Source organism: Alexandromys fortis, unplaced genomic scaffold, assembly GCF_014885135.2.
Source record: "Alexandromys fortis isolate MF-2015 unplaced genomic scaffold, M_Fortis_MF-2015_v1.1 scaffold_171, whole genome shotgun sequence".
NCBI lineage: Eukaryota > Metazoa > Chordata > Mammalia > Rodentia > Cricetidae > Alexandromys > Alexandromys fortis.
The window spans coordinates 3,598,308-3,618,458 of NW_026068066.1; the positions used below are offsets into that span (position 1 = coordinate 3,598,308).

A 20,151-nucleotide genomic window follows, 5' to 3' on the forward strand; every position below is an offset into this window, starting at 1 on the left:
GTTTTCTCACGAGAGCTTGGAGAATACCCCCAGACCGCTCAGTCTGGGCCCCTGCCTGATCATCTCCCTCCTCATCTGCAGCTTTTGGGACTGACCCTGTTTCTTTGTTGTGTGGTGACTTAGGCTCATCTCTGCTTTGTTTGTAGATCGACTGGAGACAGCCAACAGGCAGCTGTCCAGCAGGGACTATGACGGGCATGAAGACAAAGCCGCAGAGGGCCAGTACATGTCCCAGAGTGAGTCTATGTGTCTAAAGGTTTTATCTGTAAAATACAGGAGACTGAGGCCAGGGTGATAGTAGCTTCTGGGCTGTGCTCTGGGAGTTCAGGGGTTCAGCCAGGCTGCTGTCTTCCTGCACACCCTCCATGTGAATCACCGCACTCTCCTTACTTACGCTTGGCGTTGCAGAAGCCTCTGAGTCCGTTTAATTTAGGAGCAGGGCCAGTGTCTTTGTGATCCTCCAGATTTATTGGGAACATATTTTATTAATTTTGCCAGAGGCAAATGATAGCATCAAATGGCTTTGGAAAAACCATCAGCCAAGGTTTGAATTTTTGCAAACTTATTGCATGAGCCAGAAATGTAAAACTCCAACTGTCATATTTTAAAAAGCTGTTTAGATAATTGTATTCTGGTATATATCATAATTCTTAGCAACATCATGACTAAGTGCTCACAGCTTAAATAAAGACAATCCAAAACAACAAAAATTAGCATATTCAAGAAGTAGTCCTGCATGTTCTCATAATAGTATCCTGATGTATGGGTTTGTCGGAGCCCTAAATTCTGAAGACGGAGAAATTTGCCAAACTTTGTGATTTTTGGTAGTTTGGCCTAACTTCCTTTCTAGCTCCCAAGCTGACTCTTGACTGGATCAGTTTCAAGCCCCCTCCCCCTCCCTTTATTTAAATTCCACCTTTGGCTGGGGCTCACTGATGCTAGCCAGGCTTTTCCTGACATTCCTTTGCAGTCCTGCAGGAGATGATTGCTGTGGGCTTTAGGCTTACAGAAAGAGCAGTGACCCTTTGACACTTTAGCTCCTGTTTAATGAAGAGTGTGTTGTTCATATCGATGCTGGTATTTGCTGCCTCATCTGGGCTTACGGAGGAGAGGTGTGCTCACTGGTTTATGTCAACTTTACACAAGACAGCATCACTGGAGAGGCAGGAGCCTCAACTGAGAAGATGCCGTCATAAGATTGGTAGACAAACCCATAGGGAATTTTCTTAGTGATTGATGTAGAAGGGTCTGGCTCATTGTATGTGGTGCCATCCCTGGGCTGGTGGGGCTCCTGGCTCCTGCAGGCACTTTCTGCTTCCTTCTTGTTGTGCTGGGATCAAACCCAGCACCTTGCGCATGCTTAGCATGCACTGTCCCACTGATGTGACCCAGCACCTCGTCACTGGATGCAGAGTCAAAGGTGGGTTTGAGGAAGTCATTCCTTCACTCGCCCTTCATCGCTGCCCAGCAGCAGTGGCGGTGGCGGCAGCAGCAGCAGCAACTCACTGCTATTTGCATGGTTTTTATTTTCAGTCCTAGCCTGGCAATGAGCCTGAGGCTGAGCCCTTTCTGACGGAGCTTGTTCTGTTTTTTCCCGCGTTCCAGACAAAGAATTCTTGAAGGAAAAGGAAAAGTTGGAAATGGAGTTGGCAGCAGTGCGGAATGCAAGCGAGGACCATCGGAGGCATATTGAGATCCTGGACCAGGCTTTGAGCAATGCCCAGGCCAGAGTCATCAAGCTGGAGGAAGAGGTGAGTGGAGCGTGGGAAAGGGACAGAGGAGAGAAGGGAGAGTTGTGAGGAACCCCCCAGGTGCAAATGAGTAAAGGGTTTTCCGTCACGGAGGCAAGCAGAATCTGAGAAGCAAGTAGTAAGAACATGATCCAAACAAGGACCCACACCTACCCTGTTGGTAGGCAAGTGCCCAGGGCTGCAAATGATTGGCATGACCAGAAGCTACTGGTGCTGGTAGAGCTGCCATGGCTGGGTCTTTGTGCTCCCAATTCTAAGGCCAAGGATTAGTCAGGTGGGTTGGGCTGGTGCCATACCCTACACCCTGAACCCAGGAAATGCTGGTTTAGCAGTCTGGGTGAAACCAGCTCTTCAGCTTAGTGCTGTCATTGCATTGACTGTCCCTTTTACCTCAAGAGAGGAATCCGAAGATCATGTGTAAGGTGTAAGCTAGGGACTCTGGGCTGTAAACTGAGGCAGGAGGAGCAGAGGGGTTACCTACAGGCCTGCACCTTGTGGCTCCCTGCAGAGGTGGCTGCCACCTCTGTGATGAGGCACCCTAAGCAGACATCATCTTGGTAAGTAGATGCCAGCAAATCTGGAGGACAGCAAGAGATCAGACCAATACTTAGCCTGGTGCTTGGAATAGAAGGCAGCGAGGGCTGTACCCCTTAGGTTCATTTTAACCCTACAAGTCCCATGTGAAAGCTAAGATTTTAACACCAGCAGGAGAATCCTGAGTGGCAGCCAAGAGCATCTACCTTGTCATTGTAGAAAGTGCCCTTTGACCTTTGACAGTGGGTCCACTCTGAGCGAGGGAGGACTGGACCCCTGTATTGTTGTCCTCAGTAAAATCACTCTTGAGGGCTCGTCTCCATGCGTGGAACTAAGGAAATTCAATTTTGTAAGCTCTTTTGTTTATTCCCTTTTAAAAGGTATTATTATTGTGTGTGCATGGAATGTGGAGGAGGACATGTGTCATAGCATGAATATGGAGAAGGATCCATGTCATAGCATGCAAGTGGAAGAGGATCCGTGTCATAGCATGCATGTGGAAAAGGACATGTGCCATAGCATACATGTGGAGGAGGACCCGTGTCATAGCATGAATGTGGAATGTATGTGGAGGAGGACACGTGTCATAGCATGCATGTGGAGGAGGACACGTGTCATAGCATGCATGTGGAATGTATGTGGAGGAGGACACATGTCATAGCATGTATGTGGAGGAGGATCAGTGTCATAGCATGCTTGTGGAGGAGGACTCATGTCATAGCATGCATGTGGAGGAGGACCCGTGTCATAGCATGCATGTGGAGGAGGACACATGTCATAGCATACATGTGGAGGAGTGTAGAAGGAACAGTGGGCTGCGTTCCTGCCACCCAGCTCCCAGCCACCTGGCTTAGCTCCGGAAATAACAACACACAAACTGTATTCATTTAAATACCGCTTGGCCCATTAGTTTCAGCCTCTTAATGGCTAATTCTCACATCTTGATTAACCCATTTTTAATAATCTGTGTAGCACCATGAGATGGTGGCTTACCGGGAAAGATTCTAGCCTACATCCATCTTAGGTCGGAGCTTATGGTGTCTTCCTGACTCTGCTCTCTTTCTCCCAGCATTCTGTTCTGTCTTCCCCACCTACCTATGTTCTGACCTATCAGGCCAAGCAGTTTTCTTTATTAATTAATCAATGAAAGCAACAGATAGATAAAGACCTGCCTACATCAGAGGAGGACCAGTGTCATAGCATGCAGGTTGATATTCTTGCACAGAAGCACCTGCTGAGCCATCTTGTCAGCCCTTCATTTAGTGTTCATAGACCTCGCAGAAGTGAAAGTCATTTATGGGCCGCTGAAATGTGACTGGTCACTCTCATGGCTCATGTCACTGATTCCTAAGCTCTGCCATGGTCTCCTCTTGGCCTCATTTTTATATGTCTGGCTGGCTGGACGAAGCTCTTTCTAAAATGGCTTGGGTCTTCGCTGTCACTCCCACTCTGTTCTTACACGGGTTTCTTTGGAAGGGTTTGTTCATCCCAGGATCTTGTACCTACTGCTCCTTTCATACTACTTTACCTGCTTTTACAGTACGGATGTGGAGTCAGGCTAGTGAGAGTCGAGCGTACAAGCTCCCTGACATAGCAGCTACGTGACCATGACCCATCATGGTGCCCATTTGCCCTCGGCGTTCCCATCCACCCAGGATAGTATATAGTATAGTTTAGAGTGAGGAGGTGTTGTAGAGCATGGCGGGAGTAACTGAGAGACAGCCTACAGAACACAGTGCCTGGTACCCTAGTGCTCTGAAAACTCCAGCTGGCAGCATGGCTGTCACAAATCATCCCCATCGGGAAATCCTCCTTGCCAGCCTTCAGGCTGAAACCAATAGAGGGGCAGAGCCACACATTGGAGGATCTTGCAGATGCTCAGGGATATATGCCTTCACTTAACATTAACACTGAGAACTGGCCGGGAGCTGGTCTGTCCCAGGCCCTGGAGACACACTGCTCACTCTAGCTAACAGACGCCTAGACAGATCTCATGCTGGCTGTATAGTCAGTAGGTGTGCATGGTGGAATGCCACAGCATTTGCTCCAGCATGGCCGCTAACCCAGGAACTTGCCTGCAGTCTCTCAGAAGCCTGCTAAAGTAACAGTCAAGCTCCATGAAAGAAAATTACCCTAAAGTCGGTGTAGCTGTCCCTTCCTGGTGCAATTGGAAGGACTTTATTAATCCAGTGGCTCTGATAAGGCTGAGCAGAAGCAGGCATGGCTCATGGCAGAGCTTCCCCCAGCAACAGGCTGCCAGACCAGGCACGTCGCTGCCTGCCTGTGTGACTGTGCTTCAGTGTGGGGCTGAGTCACTCATAAAGAGACAGGAAAACAACATCGCTGTCTTCTTGCAGAGCACCGGATCCAGTAAATGTTTTGGTATGAATTCTTGGCTCAAGTTGGCTCCCAGGAAGCTAGAAAACACCTGGATTTCTGAATGTGAGCCAGACTCCCAGAGCAGATGGAGCGCCCAGTATTGAGGGTCAGGATTGGCCCTGTGGGTGCTGGCACTAAAGCGTGCCTGATGCTGTGTTTATACAATCATTTCACATTCATTCCTACTTCAGTCGTGGCCTCGGGTGCTCACTGTGCCCTTCCCTCCCTGTAGGAAGCTCTTCAGCTGCAGAGGAGAAAGTTACTCCATTCACTAGCAAACGTACAAAGGGGCACATATGTGTGTACGCATACATACAAATTATATGTGTGTGTGTGTATTTCCTCCATTGTAGAAATAATTGTAGCATGCTCATTACATAACGTATTGTTTTATTAATTATACTTATCATGTATTACTTATAGAAATAATTATTTACTAGAGAAAACTAGAAAATAATAAATTTGTTATTCTTGCAGATATGACCTTTCTGCCATATAGATAAACATGACAAATACTTTAAGGCTCTTTTCCAGGCCTTTTTTTTTTTTTTCACGGATCTATGTATAAGTAGAAGATACAGTTGTGATAATGTAAATAACATGTGATTTATGATTTTTCATTTAACTTTAGAGACTAAGTATTGCCGATCTTGTTTCCAGTGGCTGTAGGTGCTATGATTAAAACCAGTAATGAGGCAGAGAATGCAGAGCTGCTCACAAGGCCCAAAGCAGGCTGTCCGGGGACCTTCCATCCCTACCTCCTGGCCATCTTGCTGTACCTGCCACAGGCTCCTGAGGGACAGAATGAGGGTGACACATCACAGTTTAGCTGGGGTCTCCAACTGCAGCGCTGACTGGTGTCCATTCTGTACTGTTTCACTGTCTCCCTCAGCTACGAGAGAAGCAAGCCTATGTGGAGAAGGTTGAGAAGCTGCAGCAGGCCCTGACCCAGCTGCAGTCTGCATGTGAGAAGCGGGAGCAGATGGAACGCAGGCTGCGGACCTGGCTGGAAAGGGAGTTGGATGCTCTGCGGACCCAGCAGGTGAGCGACAATCAGATGGCATGGCGGCTTACAGATGCACCTAGGAGCCCCTTGAGGGCCGTCCAAGGGACTCTGCACCTACATGGCCTCCAGGGGGGGACTGTGGTCTCTGACTTGAGCCTAGAAAGAGGGGACTGCACTTTAGGTGACCTTACATGGGGGACGTTGATTTAATGGGCACGCAGGACGAGAATACAGAGGCAGAGGAGGAGGACAGGTGAAGGGCAGGGCCTTGAAAGTGTTGTGAGGCCAGGGCAGCTGGGTGAAGCTCTGGAGGAGTGTCTGTGGGGTGAATTCTGATGAGGTGATGCCCAACTGTGGAAGGCACTTGGCCAAACGGAGAGAGTGGCTTTCTTTTGTAGCCAGTGGAGAACCAGCACCTGGGGAGAAGTTCAGGTTAGGGGAGCCTGTGGTAGATCAGAGAAGAACAGCTGCAAGTAAGGGTGAGCAGGGGTCACACTGGTCACTGAGTTCAGCTGAGGAAGGCAGGGGTCACATTGGTTACTGAGTTCAGTTGGGGAAGGCTGGGGTCATGTTGGTTACCAAGTTCAGTTGGGGAAGGTGTTTAGGGCTCCCTGTAGTAAGACTGGCCATAAGCTACCGTACTACACCTGCTCTGCCGGAGACAGCTGGTCTGAAGCTCAGCTGTGAGGAAGCCCTGAGAGGGCACCAACCCAGGGTCCATACATGTCTCAGCAAAGAGAATTTCTGCGGGAAATGCCAAGTCAGGCAAGCCAGAGGCTCCAGCCTCAGATGTGCTGGGGCTTGTCCAGTATGCTGGTCGTGTGTCAACTTCACCCAAACTGGAGTCACCAGACAGGAAGGACCCTCAGCTGAGGAGATGTCTCCATGAGATCCAGCTGTCAGGCATTTTCTCAATTAGTGATCAGTGGGAGAGGGCCCAGCCATGGTGGGTGGTGCCATCCCCAGGCTGGTGATCCTGGGTTCTATAAGAAAGCAGACAGTAAGCCAGGGACAGCAAGCCAGTAAGCAGCTCCCCTCCATGGCCTCTGCATCAGCTCCTGCCTCCAGGCTCCTGTCCTGACTTCCTTTGATAGTGAAGAGCAATGTGGAAGTGGAATCCAAATAAACCCTTTGCTTCCCAACTTGCTTTTTGGGTCTAGTGTTTTGTTGTAACAGTAGAAGCCCTAGTTAAGACCCCTGGTTTTCTAGGGAGCTGGGAAGCTCTCCCTGAAGCTGCCTGGGGTATTTGCGAGGCAGGCTCTGTGGAATTGCCTACTGGATAGGGCCGAGTGGTTGAAAGCATGCCCTCCAGTCAGCTTAGCCCCAGTGCAAGCCAGGTCCATGCAGGTCCTTCTGGAAGTGTGCCCTTGGCTGAGGAGGGCAGTGCTGCCAACATTTTCTAGAAAATGAATTCATCCCTGGCCTCCCCATTGTCTCCATGGCAGGTTCTGGTTTGTAAGGAAAGGCATCTTTTCCTCTGGGCTCCTGGTCCTTAGACTGGGTGCTCACCATGCATAGGGCAGAGCCTCTCTCCATCAGCCAGTCTCTTGCTCAGCTGCTGAGACTCCCATAGTCCCACTGAGCACAAAGGTGGTGTGCTCTCTGGCTAACAAAGTGAGCTCGACTACAGCCAGACGTGTTCTTTTCCAGTTACTGTGCTAGTATGCTATCTACCCCTGGTAAATGGCCTATCTATGGGTCTTTTACTTTAGGTGCTGTGAAACCAAACTCAACTGTAGATGAATTTGGCGGTGGGGGAGGGGGGTGCCAGCCCACAAAAACCAGCACAGAGACTTATTATTGTTATGAAAGCTCGGACCATAGCTTAGGCTTATTTCTAGCTAGCTCTGGTAACTTAGCTCATTTCTATTAATTTACACGCTGCCGTGTGTCTCATGATTAGTTACTACTCCTGCATGTCCTGCTTCCTTTGCATCTGCTGGTGATTCCTAGTGGCTCTGCCCTTCTTCCCAGCATTATCTGCCTAGCTATTGGCCATGTAGCTCTTTATTAAACCGATCACAGTGACGTATATTCACACAGTGTAAAGGAATGTTCCACAACTGTAAATAAAGAAGGAATGTGAGTCTAGAATCATACAGATTTGCTGCGATCATATGTCTATACCCACACATTCCTCATACACACCCTATACAACATGCTTGTTTCCGTACAGGCTTACCCCCCAACATGTTTGCCAGCATACATAGTCACCCTCTATGTACACTCATCCCTACCCACGTATTGGTCACCCCAACACAAGTGGTTACTCCCTGCACATGTTCACCTCTGCTCAATGCATCCCTGCATGTCACACATACTCATCCTCACACACACACCCATGCTTCCCCCCCACATGTTCATCCCCTGTGCAAGCACACTCCTATGCATACCCTATGCATACCCATTGCCATGCATTCTAACCCCCATGCCTCACCAAGCATATGAACAGCGCTCTTGGTATGCATGGGGCAGGGGCGGGTGCTGTGAGAGCCCAGGTTCATCTAGAGAACAGCAGTGGCAGGATTGAAGACGGAAATCACAAAATAATCCCTCACCAGTTTAGAATTATGAATAATAAAAGGGTTATTTATTTAAGGGAAAAATTTACAGATAGCTGTCCTAGATAACAGTCCTCTGCATGAATAGGAACAGAGTCTAGCAGCCAGAAGCAGGAGCCAGAAGCAAGAGAACAGGTGCAAGCTTTACAACTGCTTTTAGAGTATCAGAGACCATGTCCAAGTGGGCTGGTATCTTAAAGGCTATTGGATGAAGGAGTAGAATGTGCTTCAACAGCACCTCCCCCTTTTGTTTAAATAAGAGAGTTCCACACCCAATGCAAAACTATATACACTAGGAACAGCTATTAAGTATAATTAGAATTACAAGCAGCATAAACAGTATTAAGTAAGGAATGTATGCTAAATGTTTTAATAAACATTCTATCCTATGGAGTCTAAGTCTTGTATAGGAAATGACTTGGCTAGATCATAAGAGTATAGTAACTACAACTATCTACTCTTTAACCCAGTCGAAGGCTTGAGAAGGGAGATAATATTATTTGAGTAGGCAGGGAGCAATATATGACGGAGACAATTAGCTACCTGAGCAATCACCCAAAGTCTCATTTTGCAAGGTTGAAGCAACCAACTTTGGCTAAGGCCTAGCATAATTGACAGACCATTTTTAGAGACAGGAAATTTACTAGAACTGTCTTACCCTGTCTTGGCAAGATTTGACAGTCTTTTTCCTTGTGTGCTGCTTGTCCATTTCCGGATACCATGTACTTTGTCCATGGTTGAGGTATGAGCAGTTCCTTGCCCAAAGGCCAATGGTGCCAAGAAGAAAACAAATTCTGAGTAGAGTGGTTTTGGTGCTCAACATTGTCTCAGGAGTAGGTTGATGTTGTCAGGAGCAATTATGTCTCATGGCAACAGAACCCTAAGTTATTCAAATACCATGTTCTACAGATCCTTGAGGTGGTTGAAGATTACCTATCTAGACAGAATACAATCTCTATGTATCTAAAGAGCCTAATTGATCTGACTATATGTACAACAAATATGAACAACTATTGAGCTATAATATTTAATACCTGTATAACTTAAAAACTAAAACTTTATGTCAGAATAGTAAATAATCTGTAAACAAATGTGCAACAAATGAGGACAATGACCTCAAAATGTAAACAATTTATAAGTATCTTGATCAGAAGTAGGAGTAATATATAATCCAATATGAAAATGTATCCTAAAAGTTGTTTCAATATACAAAATGTCCTAAACAGAGGTAGAAACATGCATATATACAATCTGACAGAATAACTTAGCATAGATGTACAAATAATGTAAACAAAAAATAACAAATTTGAACTTACATCAATATACAAAAACTATACCAATGTAAATTATCCATAAATAATAGCTCACAAGTATTCACTATTATTATCCCCCCCTTGTTTTAACAAACATAGTTTTCATCCCAACCTTCTTTCTCTCTCTCTGAAGTTCTGTTACCCCAAAACAGATGACAGTGTCAGATTGAAGAGATGAAGAGGGAAAGATGGGTTAGGTAAACCTGAGTTAAGGAGGAAGTCTAAAGTGTGACTCTTCTCAGTCCCAGAGACATCCAGATAGCATCCACCTTATTCCCTCTTACTAAAGATCACCCACCTTCTCACATGTCACCCCGTATCTCCCAGGTGATGGTCTGGCAGCTAGAAACTGCATGTTTGGGCATCTCATTCTACTTCCATGCCTTTCTGCTTTTATCCTCTGATGTCCAAGGGGGCAGTCTGGAGCCGCTCCTCGGAATTTTGGAGAAGTAGCTCTGAGGCCAGGACTGAATCCAGTTCTTGAATTTGTATATATTAACTACATGGTCTATATTGAGATATGGAGTCAGACCTGGATTTGAATCCCAGCTCTGTTCTGCATTAGCTAAAAACATCAAATCATAGACATGGTCTCTCAAGGACTTAGTCTCTGCATGTAAAACTGGAATAGTACGTGTTCTATAGAGCAATGTGGGCATTAGATGAAATAAAGGGATATGGAGGTGGCATTGGGGTTAGGACCCACTGAATTGAGGTGGTTCATGTTGGAGAGAGAGAACATGGACCTGACTGATGTTGATGTGTAGATTCTGCAGGATTGAAGACCTGCATGTCCCCCTTCAGGGAGTGGAAGGCCAGGTTGGTGTGATGTCTTGTGGCCCATTTGGAGCATCATGATGGTGTTTTTACTTTTCCAGAAACATGGAAATGGCCAGCCAGCCAGTCTCCCAGAATATAATGCCCCTGCCCTCATGGAACTTGTACGGGAGAAGGAGGAGCGGATTCTAGCCTTGGAAGCCGACATGACCAAATGGGAGCAGAAATACCTGGAAGAAAGCACCATACGGCACTTTGCCATGAGTGCTGCTGCCGCTGCCACGGCTGAGAGGTGAGAGGTGGTCCCATGGTTCTGGACCGCAGACAGGTGGGATCTCAGCTGAGAGGTGAGAGGTGGTCCCATCGTGCAGGACCACATGCAGGTAGGACTGCAGACAGGGCTAACAATGGAATCTCAGCACTCAGAAGGCTGGGTCAGAAGGATGAGTGATTCAAGGACAGCCTGAGCTACAGTTAAACTTTATCTCAAAAGCAAATAAAAAGTTCAGGAGGCCCAAGGAGGTCCAAAGAGGCCTATCACAAGGAACAAGATCTGCCTTTTTAAAATTTTTCATACATTTTATTATTTTTTTTTAAAAAAAACTTGCAAATAAAAACACCACACAGAAAAATTACCAGACCCAAAGTCCATACAATTCAGTGAACTTTTATACAATTGGAATTGGTTTTTGGGATGGAAAACTGTAAGGCTTGTTATTAGATTTTATGCTTTCAATATCAAATATTTTATACATGTATCCACCACCCAAACCAAAAAAAAAATGCATGACAGAATTAAAAAGTAGAAAAGCTATTATTATAAGCTCTTTCCTAACATGTGTCTGGCTTACTTGAACACTTGTATGTGTGTGTATGTAAGTATCGGCACACACGTGCTGGAACACGTAGGAGGGGTGTCAGAGAATAGTGTTGGTGCTCACCTTCTGCCTTGACTGACAGACACGTCACACTCTCTCATGGAATACACCAGTCTAGCCGGCCCAGGAGCACTCAGGGAGTCTCCCACCTCTGCCCCTCAGCTTGCTGTGGGAACTGGGATAACAGGCCTGTCCTATAAGCCTAAGACTTACACGGGTTCTGGGGATCCAAACTCAAGTCATGCTTACATGGCAATCGCCAAGGCATCTGCCCCATCCAAGGTAAGTTTTAAAGCTGTACTGCTGCCTGAAGACACAGAGGTTCTCATAGATAGTAATGGGCTCCACGGCCATCTTCCCCAAACTACACAAGTTCCCGTAGATAGAAACAGGTTCCACACCGGTCTGCCCCAAACGCCAGCTCCGGAGCATCCTACCCCCTCTTCTGGCATCTGTGGACACCCATACACTGTGTATCTGTGTGTGCAAGAGAGCAGACACAAGAAAACACAAAGTAAGTCCTATAAAAACAGAATAAAAAATAAACGAAAAACCAATTTGGTAATTCCAGCATGGCTTTCTTGATGGCACAAAAGAAAAAGGACAACAAAAGCTCTTTTGAGAAAAGAGGAAATCGTGAGCTCTTGTCTCCATGCCGACTGGGTGCAGACAAACGGACAAAAGAGACTGTCCGCAGCCGCTAGGCCCCAAGTCTTCGGTCGGCTGTGTGTGTCGCCTTTATAAGCAGATTTTTATACAAGCAATATGGTCTTTATAGACAACTGTTTTTGCTGTCCAGTGCTAAAATTCTTTCCCTGGGGGAATGTGAGCAGTGTCTAGCCCTCCTCAGAAGGTTTCGTGGACAAACCATAGCACTCCACCAAGGACACCGTGGAGAGCCTAAGAGTTTATTGGGCTTACTTGGAGAGAGGGAAACGGGTTACTTGCAGGAGTTTAGAGGACCCCAGAGCTGCAACACTGGAAAATCTTCACCCAGTAGGATGATGATTCCGCAGAGGGTAAAGAGATGCAGCCCCCTCTCTTGGTTTTCCCCGTCCTATATACTCCAGCCCTTCCCAAGGCCCTGCGCCATGTGCAGTTAGGGCAGAATTGCAGATAACAGTTTAGGAAGAATGTCATTTGGTTGCAGATCTCATGACCCTACCCCCCCTTTCAGGGACTCTCAGCAAGCCTGGCTGAAATGGGCGGTCGTTGACAAGCAGACCCAGCTGGCCTTAAATGGCTGTTGCTCTGCACAGGTCATCCTGACAGCATTGGCTCCAGTTTTGGAGAGGAGGCTTTTTGCTTTGTTTTGTTTTGTTTGATGTGTGGGCAAGGTTTTAAAACTTCACAAATTTCAAAGCAGAGTAGTGTCCCTTCGGAGATATAAATGCTTGCGTTTCTAGATGCTGGCTCTCTATGTTGGTTTTGACCACAGCGCTTGTCAGCTTACCCAGCAGCGTGAACATGAATTTTTAAATTTGCCTCTGGCGCCCTAGAAATGTTTCCAAAGTAACTTGATGGGAAGTGTTTCTAGCTCTTCGTCCCTGTGTAGTTGTTTCGAGCCCTGCAGTGTTTATGGTTCCATGTGGTGGTTAAAAGCATTCTGCCTGCTTTCCCCGTGGTTTGCTTTTCTGATAAATCCACAGCCACAATGTTTACTTTTCTGCATCATGTCCTCACCCCTGCCCTTTCGTGTTTGTTTTATCATGATGCATCTTTTCTGAGACCTTCTTAAAGACACATGGAACTTGACTCCATGCTGGGTCTGGCTAAGAGCTCTGGAGTCATCCCTGGGCTTGGGTCCCTTTCCATCCACTAATGGTGTCCTAGAAGTCACCTGATCCTAGTTTTACTCTCTGTGAACACGCTGTAGAAATGGACACCATGTGAGCCGTGCTCTGTTGTTCCCTGCATGAAATAAGTGCTTGCTCATTGGTAGCTGACATTACAAAGGGTAAAAGGCTTTTATACTGAGTAGCTACCAACCTCCCCTCTGCAAAACACTAACCCAGCAGCTACATGGGTGATGCCTAGAGGCAGAACTTTAGCTGTGATTGGGAGAGTGAGCTAGGACGAGAAAGTTTAAAGGCAGCAGCAAATGCAGCAGTGATAGTCTGCGTGTGTCTGCACACCCAATCTGTAGGCTTGCCTTCACACACTCAGCGTCAACAGATTAGCAAATAGCCTCGATAATAGCAGGGGATTTTCATTTTTCAATATTGTTTTCATGAGCTACTGTCTCTTTTATTTGTTTATTTAGTACTTTATGTACATAATTTGACCTGAGTATAATGCTTTTTGTTTGTTTGATTGATTTGGTTTTTTTGAGACAGAATTTTTTTGTGTAACAGTCCTGGCTGTCCTGGAACTCTCTGTAGACCAGGCTGACTGGAACTTGCAGAGGTCCTCCTGCCTCTGCCTTCTAAGTGCTAGGATTAAAGGCATGCACCACCATGCCTGGCCCCAGTAGATTGTATTTTAATCTTATCCATCCCTCAGCATCTCCAACTCCTTCCAGGACCCTCCCTTCTCCATGTGCCTCCCTCGGATTCATGTCCTCTTCTTTGCACACATATGCACGCACACACTATCACGCATGCGCACACAAACAAGCACACACATACGCACACAAGCACACACACACCACACCTACTGAGTCCAATTAGTGTTGCCTGTATGCACGTGTAGGACTGAGCACTGGGGCATAGACAACCAAGCAGGAAGTTTGTCCCTAAAGAAAATGGACTTTCTCTCTCAGCAGCCATGACTCTTCCCCATCAGGGCTGGACTGTGGACTGGCATGGTCTTGTGCTGGATGTGTGCAGGCAGCCATAGCCATTGAGAGCTCTTGGTGTCACTGTCCTGATGTATCCAGAAGACACTGCTTCACAGCAAGTCTTTCTGCCCCGTTTCCATGGCATTCCTTGATCACTGGGTGTAGGGCCTGATGATCCATTTGGAGATGAGCTCTGTGCGGTCAGTCGCTTCTTTGCTGTCCTTCAGCCCATTGGGAGCCCTGTGCTAACCTGCACCTGCTGCAGAAGGCAGTGTGTTTGATGAGGGGTTAACGCTGCAGGTCAGAGAGCGCAGCCCTTAGATGCTGTCTTAGTTCTTAGGACAGTGTAGCTGACAGTGGGCTTTTGGGGGGGGGCTTTTCCTGAAGTGTTTGCAGTCCCCCATTCTGGCCTCCATCGAGAGTGACCCCCAAGGTGGGATGGCGGAGGTGGAGGACCTCTGGTGTCCTCTAGAAGGTGAAGCACACGTGTCTGTCCAGTCTGTGTTTGCATGGAAGACCAAAGGCAAGGGCTGGAGAGTCAAGTGTGTCTCGTGTTCCTAGGGACACCACCATCATCAACCACTCGAGGAACGGCAGCTATGGTGAGAGCTCGCTGGAGGCCCACATCTGGCCAGAGGACGAGGAGGTGGTGCAGGCCAACAGGAGGTGTCAGGACATGGAGTACACGTAAGGACGGCCATGCGTGGCCCCCAGATCTGAGTGGAGAGAACAGCTGGTGCTGCACTCCCTGGCCAGCCCCTCCGCACAGGCGCTCTGTCCTCTGTTCTCACTGGCATGAGCCTAAGGACCCCAGAGACTCTTGTCCTGGAGAGAAGGAGTTGGTTGTCTCAGTGCGAAAGCAAGGGGCTCCACACAACAGTTGTGTGGAGAGACAAGTGAAGACGATGGTTATCTAATACCTGAAGAATTTAGATGTCCCTGTTAGTTCCGGGCATTTGTTTCTATAATCTCCACATTACTGTGAGCCTGGAATGAGAAAGAAATTCCACCCCCAAGATCCAGAAATTTGGAGCCAAAATTACCTATTTCCACCAAAGACAAAGAATGTTCAACAGTCAGGGTGCGCTTCTCTAATAGACACAGTTTCCAGGGAATTGATGTCACCTTAGTGCCTAGAATCCAGCCCTGAGTCTCAGTGTACCAGAGTGAAAACAGGGCTTTCTGACTGAGCTATAAATAGGCTCAGTGAGTATCTATCAGAGTTAGTGAAAAAGCTCAAGGCTTACTGCTTACCGTCGTCTGCCGATGGTGGGGGAAAGTCGTCTTCCCTCCGAGAACCTCGCCATTTCTTTCCCTTTTCACTGTAGAAATCTCCCTGCAGTTACAGGCAGTTTTCTCTCTGTAAGTTACAGTTACACACCTTGTTTAGGGCCAAGGCTTCCGTGCTCCTCTGGCATTCCCACCTCCATTCTTTCCCCCTAAGTGCAATCCACAAGCAGCTTAGGCCTCCAAGTCCCCAGCAGGTGACTGCAGTCATTTTCACAGCCCTCCCGGGAGTTCCCAATGTCCCAGGGCACTGGGAAAGGTGCACTGCTTTGTTCTCCCGGGGAGGGCACAAGCTTCACAGACAACTTCTGGTACACCCGAGTCTGTGTCCCGGAATTACTGTGAGAGCCCTGAGACAAGTGTCCCAGAGTTTTCTAATTAAGTGACATTTTAATCACACCCCTGCTATTCTTTGGTTTGGTTTTACAGAATAAAAAACCTCCATGCTAAAATCATAGAGAAGGATGCCATGATAAAGGTCCTTCAGCAACGATCCCGTAAGGATGCTGGGAAGACAGACTCTTCTAGCCTGCGGCCTGCCCGCTCTGTCCCTTCCATTGCTGCAGCCACTGGGACACATTCCCGCCAGACTTCCCTCACCAGCAGCCAGCTGGTGGAAGAGAAGAAGGAAGAGAAGACCTGGAAGGGGAGTATAGGTGAGATGGGGACCAGAGAGCAGGGCTACAGGAGTCCTATCACTGTTGGGATTCAAGATGTTACCTTATTCCAATTTTTAAAAATATCTTATGGTATTCTGTCTGCATGCCTGAAGAGGGCACCAGATCTCATTATAAGTGAGTGTGAGCCACTGTATGGATGCTGGGAATTGAACTCAGGACTCTGGAAGAGAGCCAGTGCTCTTAACCCCTGAGCCATCTCTCCAGCCCCCACCTCATCTCAATTTGAACATTCTTCAAATGGGGAGTAAAGCCAGTCATGTTGGGGTTGCGCGAGCTAAGCCAGGTACATGACAGTACTGTGCAGATTCTAAAGGTTTGTGAGCTACTGGGCTTGGCTTGATGCTTGTCAATATCGTTGACAGGAAGAACACAAAATGTCCTAGCAGGACATGCCTAGAGCCCCTCTGTCTCAGTGAGGTTTCTATTGCTGTGAAGAGAAGGCATGACCGAGAAAATTCTTACAAGGAAAACATTTAATTGGGGTGACTTGCTTACAGTTGCAGAGGTTCAGACCATCATCATCATGGTGGGGAGCATGGCAGCATGCAGGCAGATGGGGTGCTGGAGCCGGGAGTGCTACATCTCGCAGGCAACAGGAAGTTGACTGACACACTGGGGAGTATTCCGAGTATAGGAAACTCAAAGCTGGCCTCCACAGTGACACACTTCCTCCAACAAGGCCGTGGTCACCCAACAAAACCACGCCTCCTAATAGCGCCACTCCCTATGAGACTATGGGAGCTAACTGCATTCAGATTACCACACCCCAGACTTTCACCCCATCCTGGGCCATGACTGCGACTGCTCCACAGTGTATCTACACCTGTGCAACAAGCAAAGGCTCGCGGAGAGAATGGGGAGAGTGTGCCCAGAGGACCACTCTTCCTGTGTGGTACAGGCAGGAGGCTGGGAGTTATCCTGGAGTGGGTCTTAGATGGCGCCGTATCTGGAGTAGATAGGACGCTTCACAGGCTGGGCCAGTGAGCTTGGAGAGGATGCTCCCAAGTCTTCTGTTCCTTCCCCTCTGCTTGCTGGCAACTCCGGGGGGGGGGGGGCCTTCTTTGACCCCTGTCTCTGGCTCAGCATGTGTTTTCATATGATCTGCCCAGAGTCAGTTTTCTCCCATACAGGACCTCAGAGGGATCCAGCTGATTTGTCCTACAGTGTCTGAGAGCCTCCACATGAACCCACAGAGTTGGGGGGTAGGGTCAAAGACTCTCAGCCAGAATATCTGTCTGAAGCCCCTCTATTGGTGGCCACTACAACTTCAGCTCATCAGAGAGGATTTGTGGGGACAGCAGCTGTGATAAAGACCATCGCAAGGACACTTAGCTCCAAACCCAGTGAGAGGCAGGTCTGATGGAAACTTCCCAGGAGAGACCTGTGACATGCATCCAGGTCTCCCTGCTGGTGCCTGAGTTGCAGGTCAGCACAAGGTCTGAGCGTTGAGCACCTTGGCCCTGCTGTCCACACCAGTTTACCTCCTTGTCAGTGTAACTGGTGCCCGCATGCCAGCTACAGAATCAGGAGCGACTCTGAGGGTTCGGGTGGAGGCCACCTACATGGACCTCAGGTCTTCCCGTCTCATGTATGATGACTTGAAGAGACGACAGAGACAAGGTTGTCCGCCCTCCTAATGGTTGAGCAACTCCCAGGAGAGATTTCTCCATCCCTCCTCTTCGTCTGGGCAGTGAGGAGATGGGATTCAGGCTGGCAGGGCTGAGTGGCATGGGTCTTTTACCCCCTGAGCTACCCCACCAGTCCAACCATGGTTTTCAGTTGTTTGAATTTAGAATACAATTGCCAACCCCATAGGGAATTTAATGACATGGGACTGGGAAATAATACAGGAGTATTTCTCATTGCATCAAGCATACACTCAAGTGCTTATTAGGGCTTAGAGAATAAATCATTGAATAAATGAAGTCATCCCCAGCCTGGAAAGAAAAAGATAAGTTTTCTTATAAAAGGAAGTAGAGGGAAACAGATTTTCCTTGAAAAGTCGCTTCTTCTGCCTTCAGGGTTCCTCCTGGGGAAGGAGCATCAGGGACAGGCATCTGCCCCTCTGCTGCCTACCACACCCGCCTCTGCACTGTCCCCGCCGGCTTCCACCGCGTCGGCCAGCAGCACCCACGCCAAGACAGGCAGCAAGGACAGTAGCACACAGACCGACAAGAGCACTGATCTCTTCTGGCCCAGCACGGCTTCTCTCCCCAGCCGTGGCCGGCTGAGCACTGCCCCTTCCAACAGCCCCATACTGAAGCATCCAGCTGCCAAAGGAACCATGGAGAAACTGGGTATGTGGCCCCTACCTCTACCACACTTGGAGACCCCGTGGGACTGTGGGACTTGAGGGGTGGGGGAATCAATAAGGGAGCTGTAGATCAGGAAGCCCCGTTGGCTCCTATGTTTCGGTAGTGGTTGCCACAGTGATGTACAGACTGAGTGTGCTCTTTGTTGTCATGGGGCTCACATGTGTCTAGGTCTGCTTAGTTGGTTACTGAAGAAAAGAAATAGCCAGCTCGAGTAACCTGGCAATACGTGTGTTCTGCCCTTCCCCAGGGGGCAGGCAAGTATCTGATAGAAGTCACCCGGGGGAGGGAGGATTTGCCGTGGGCTCATGACTGGGGGGAGGGGACAGTCCATCGTGGTAGAAACAGTGTGGCAAGACTGAGGTGTGAGGCTGTGGGTTCAGGGTTTGGGGAACAGTCCATCGTGGTCGGAACAGCATGGCAGGACTGAGGTGTGAGGCTGCTTGTTCACATCTGAGCAGACAGGAATTTGGGTCTTCAGCAGCTTCCTCATTTCCTAACTTCTACTCAGTCCAGAAACCTAAGACACTGTCCTCTCTAGGATCCCCCCTACCAGTCATTCTGCACTTCCCACTGAGATAGTCTCAGCCTCCCATAAATACACCAAGGTGCACGAGATTCCTGGGCGGGTCCTGACATTAGAAATGCTCCCATCAGAGAGAGTGCTTGGGAAACCACAGCACAGGCTCCTGGAGAGCTGGCTCCTAGAGAGCCAGCTGCTGATATTTGCCCTCTCTTTGGCAGAGAGCTCTCCTGGTCACGGGAAGTCGACAGACCACAGAGGCCGTGTTAGCAGCTTGATGCACAAGCCTGAATTCCCGGATGGGGAGATGATGGAAGTGCTCATCTAGCCTCATCCTGTGGAGTTTCACACCAGCGTGCTGTCAGGAAAGATGGCTGGAAGACGAGAAGATCTAGATGGAAAACCAGGACAGGTGTGAACACTTCATAATATTACAGCCGGCTCGCAGGACTGCAGAGAGGGGGAAGGAAGATGTATGCAGACTTGGAAGCAGAGATGAGAAGAAATAGGAGTGGGATTTTTCATTGTAGAAAAGTTGTATGTCTTGGGGAGGCTCCATACGTTCCCCCATTCTTGGCTTATAAACAGATGAAGAAGAGTTGGGCCTTCCTTGGAATCACCCCCATTCTCTTTGCCTCTTAGCAGGTTTGTTCCAAGAAGAATCTGCTAGAAATCCTGAACACCCATCTTGGCATAATGTGGTGTTTCTGTGCCATCATGGGGTCTCACACACGTGTGTGTGTGTGTGTGTGTGTGTGTGTGTGTATGTGTGTGCCTACCCTTTAAAGATGCATACCGGGTAATGGGGAATTCCATAGGCAAGTTTTGTCACCTACTTGGCTGTTTGGTTTGTAATCTCAGTGTGAAGTTTTGCTTGTCTGGATTGAGTGGTATTTCTGACAGGATGGGAGTGTGGTGACCGTGGTCCTCACCCACCCTAACTTCTAGGAACTTTTATGTCTCTGCTCTACTTCCTTACTTAATTTTATTGTATTTTTTTCTGTTTACTGAGACATAGCAGATTTCCTCACATGTGGGACCTAGGAGACTGTCATCTTTGCTGTGGTGTCCACCTCATGCTGGCACCCTGGTTGCCCTCATCCCCACCTTTGCTTAGCTAAAGTGAAGCTGTTAATCTCACTGTGAGCCAGGGAGGCCTGGATGAGGCGGAGCAGGAGTCCATGAGCCACTGATGTCACATCATGCCTCTGCTTGGATTTTTCACTCCCATCCCCTCTCTTGAAAGAAGCTTGACAGTTCCACCCCATGGCTCCTTTGGGAGGACTTCAGTATGAACCGGTGCTGCGGGTACCCAATGGTGGCTTTACACACAGCTTTCCAGGCAGCTCCCAAGATCTCACCAGGCCACCT

The 20,151-nt window shown here is 48.3% G+C and overlaps 1 protein-coding gene across 4 annotated transcripts in view; it reads left to right on the forward strand.

Annotated features, from left to right (window-relative positions):
* Nucleotides 1-19,378, forward strand: part of Amotl1 (angiomotin like 1) — a 117,418-nt gene extending 98,040 nt beyond the window's left edge. For all 4 annotated transcript variants that reach the window (XM_050120603.1, XM_050120604.1, XM_050120606.1 and 1 more), the window contains 8 exons: nucleotides 147-236; nucleotides 1,606-1,751; nucleotides 5,557-5,706; nucleotides 10,423-10,613; nucleotides 14,540-14,665; nucleotides 15,695-15,921; nucleotides 17,967-18,242; nucleotides 19,002-19,378. In XM_050120603.1, coding sequence (XP_049976560.1) covers nucleotides 147-236; nucleotides 1,606-1,751; nucleotides 5,557-5,706; nucleotides 10,423-10,613; nucleotides 14,540-14,665; nucleotides 15,695-15,921; nucleotides 17,967-18,242; nucleotides 19,002-19,108 — 1,313 coding nt within the window. In that variant the 3' untranslated portion in view covers nucleotides 19,109-19,378. The remainder of the gene's footprint in view (nucleotides 1-146; nucleotides 237-1,605; nucleotides 1,752-5,556; nucleotides 5,707-10,422; nucleotides 10,614-14,539; nucleotides 14,666-15,694; nucleotides 15,922-17,966; nucleotides 18,243-19,001) is intronic.
* Nucleotides 19,379-20,151: the final 773 nt, after the last annotated feature.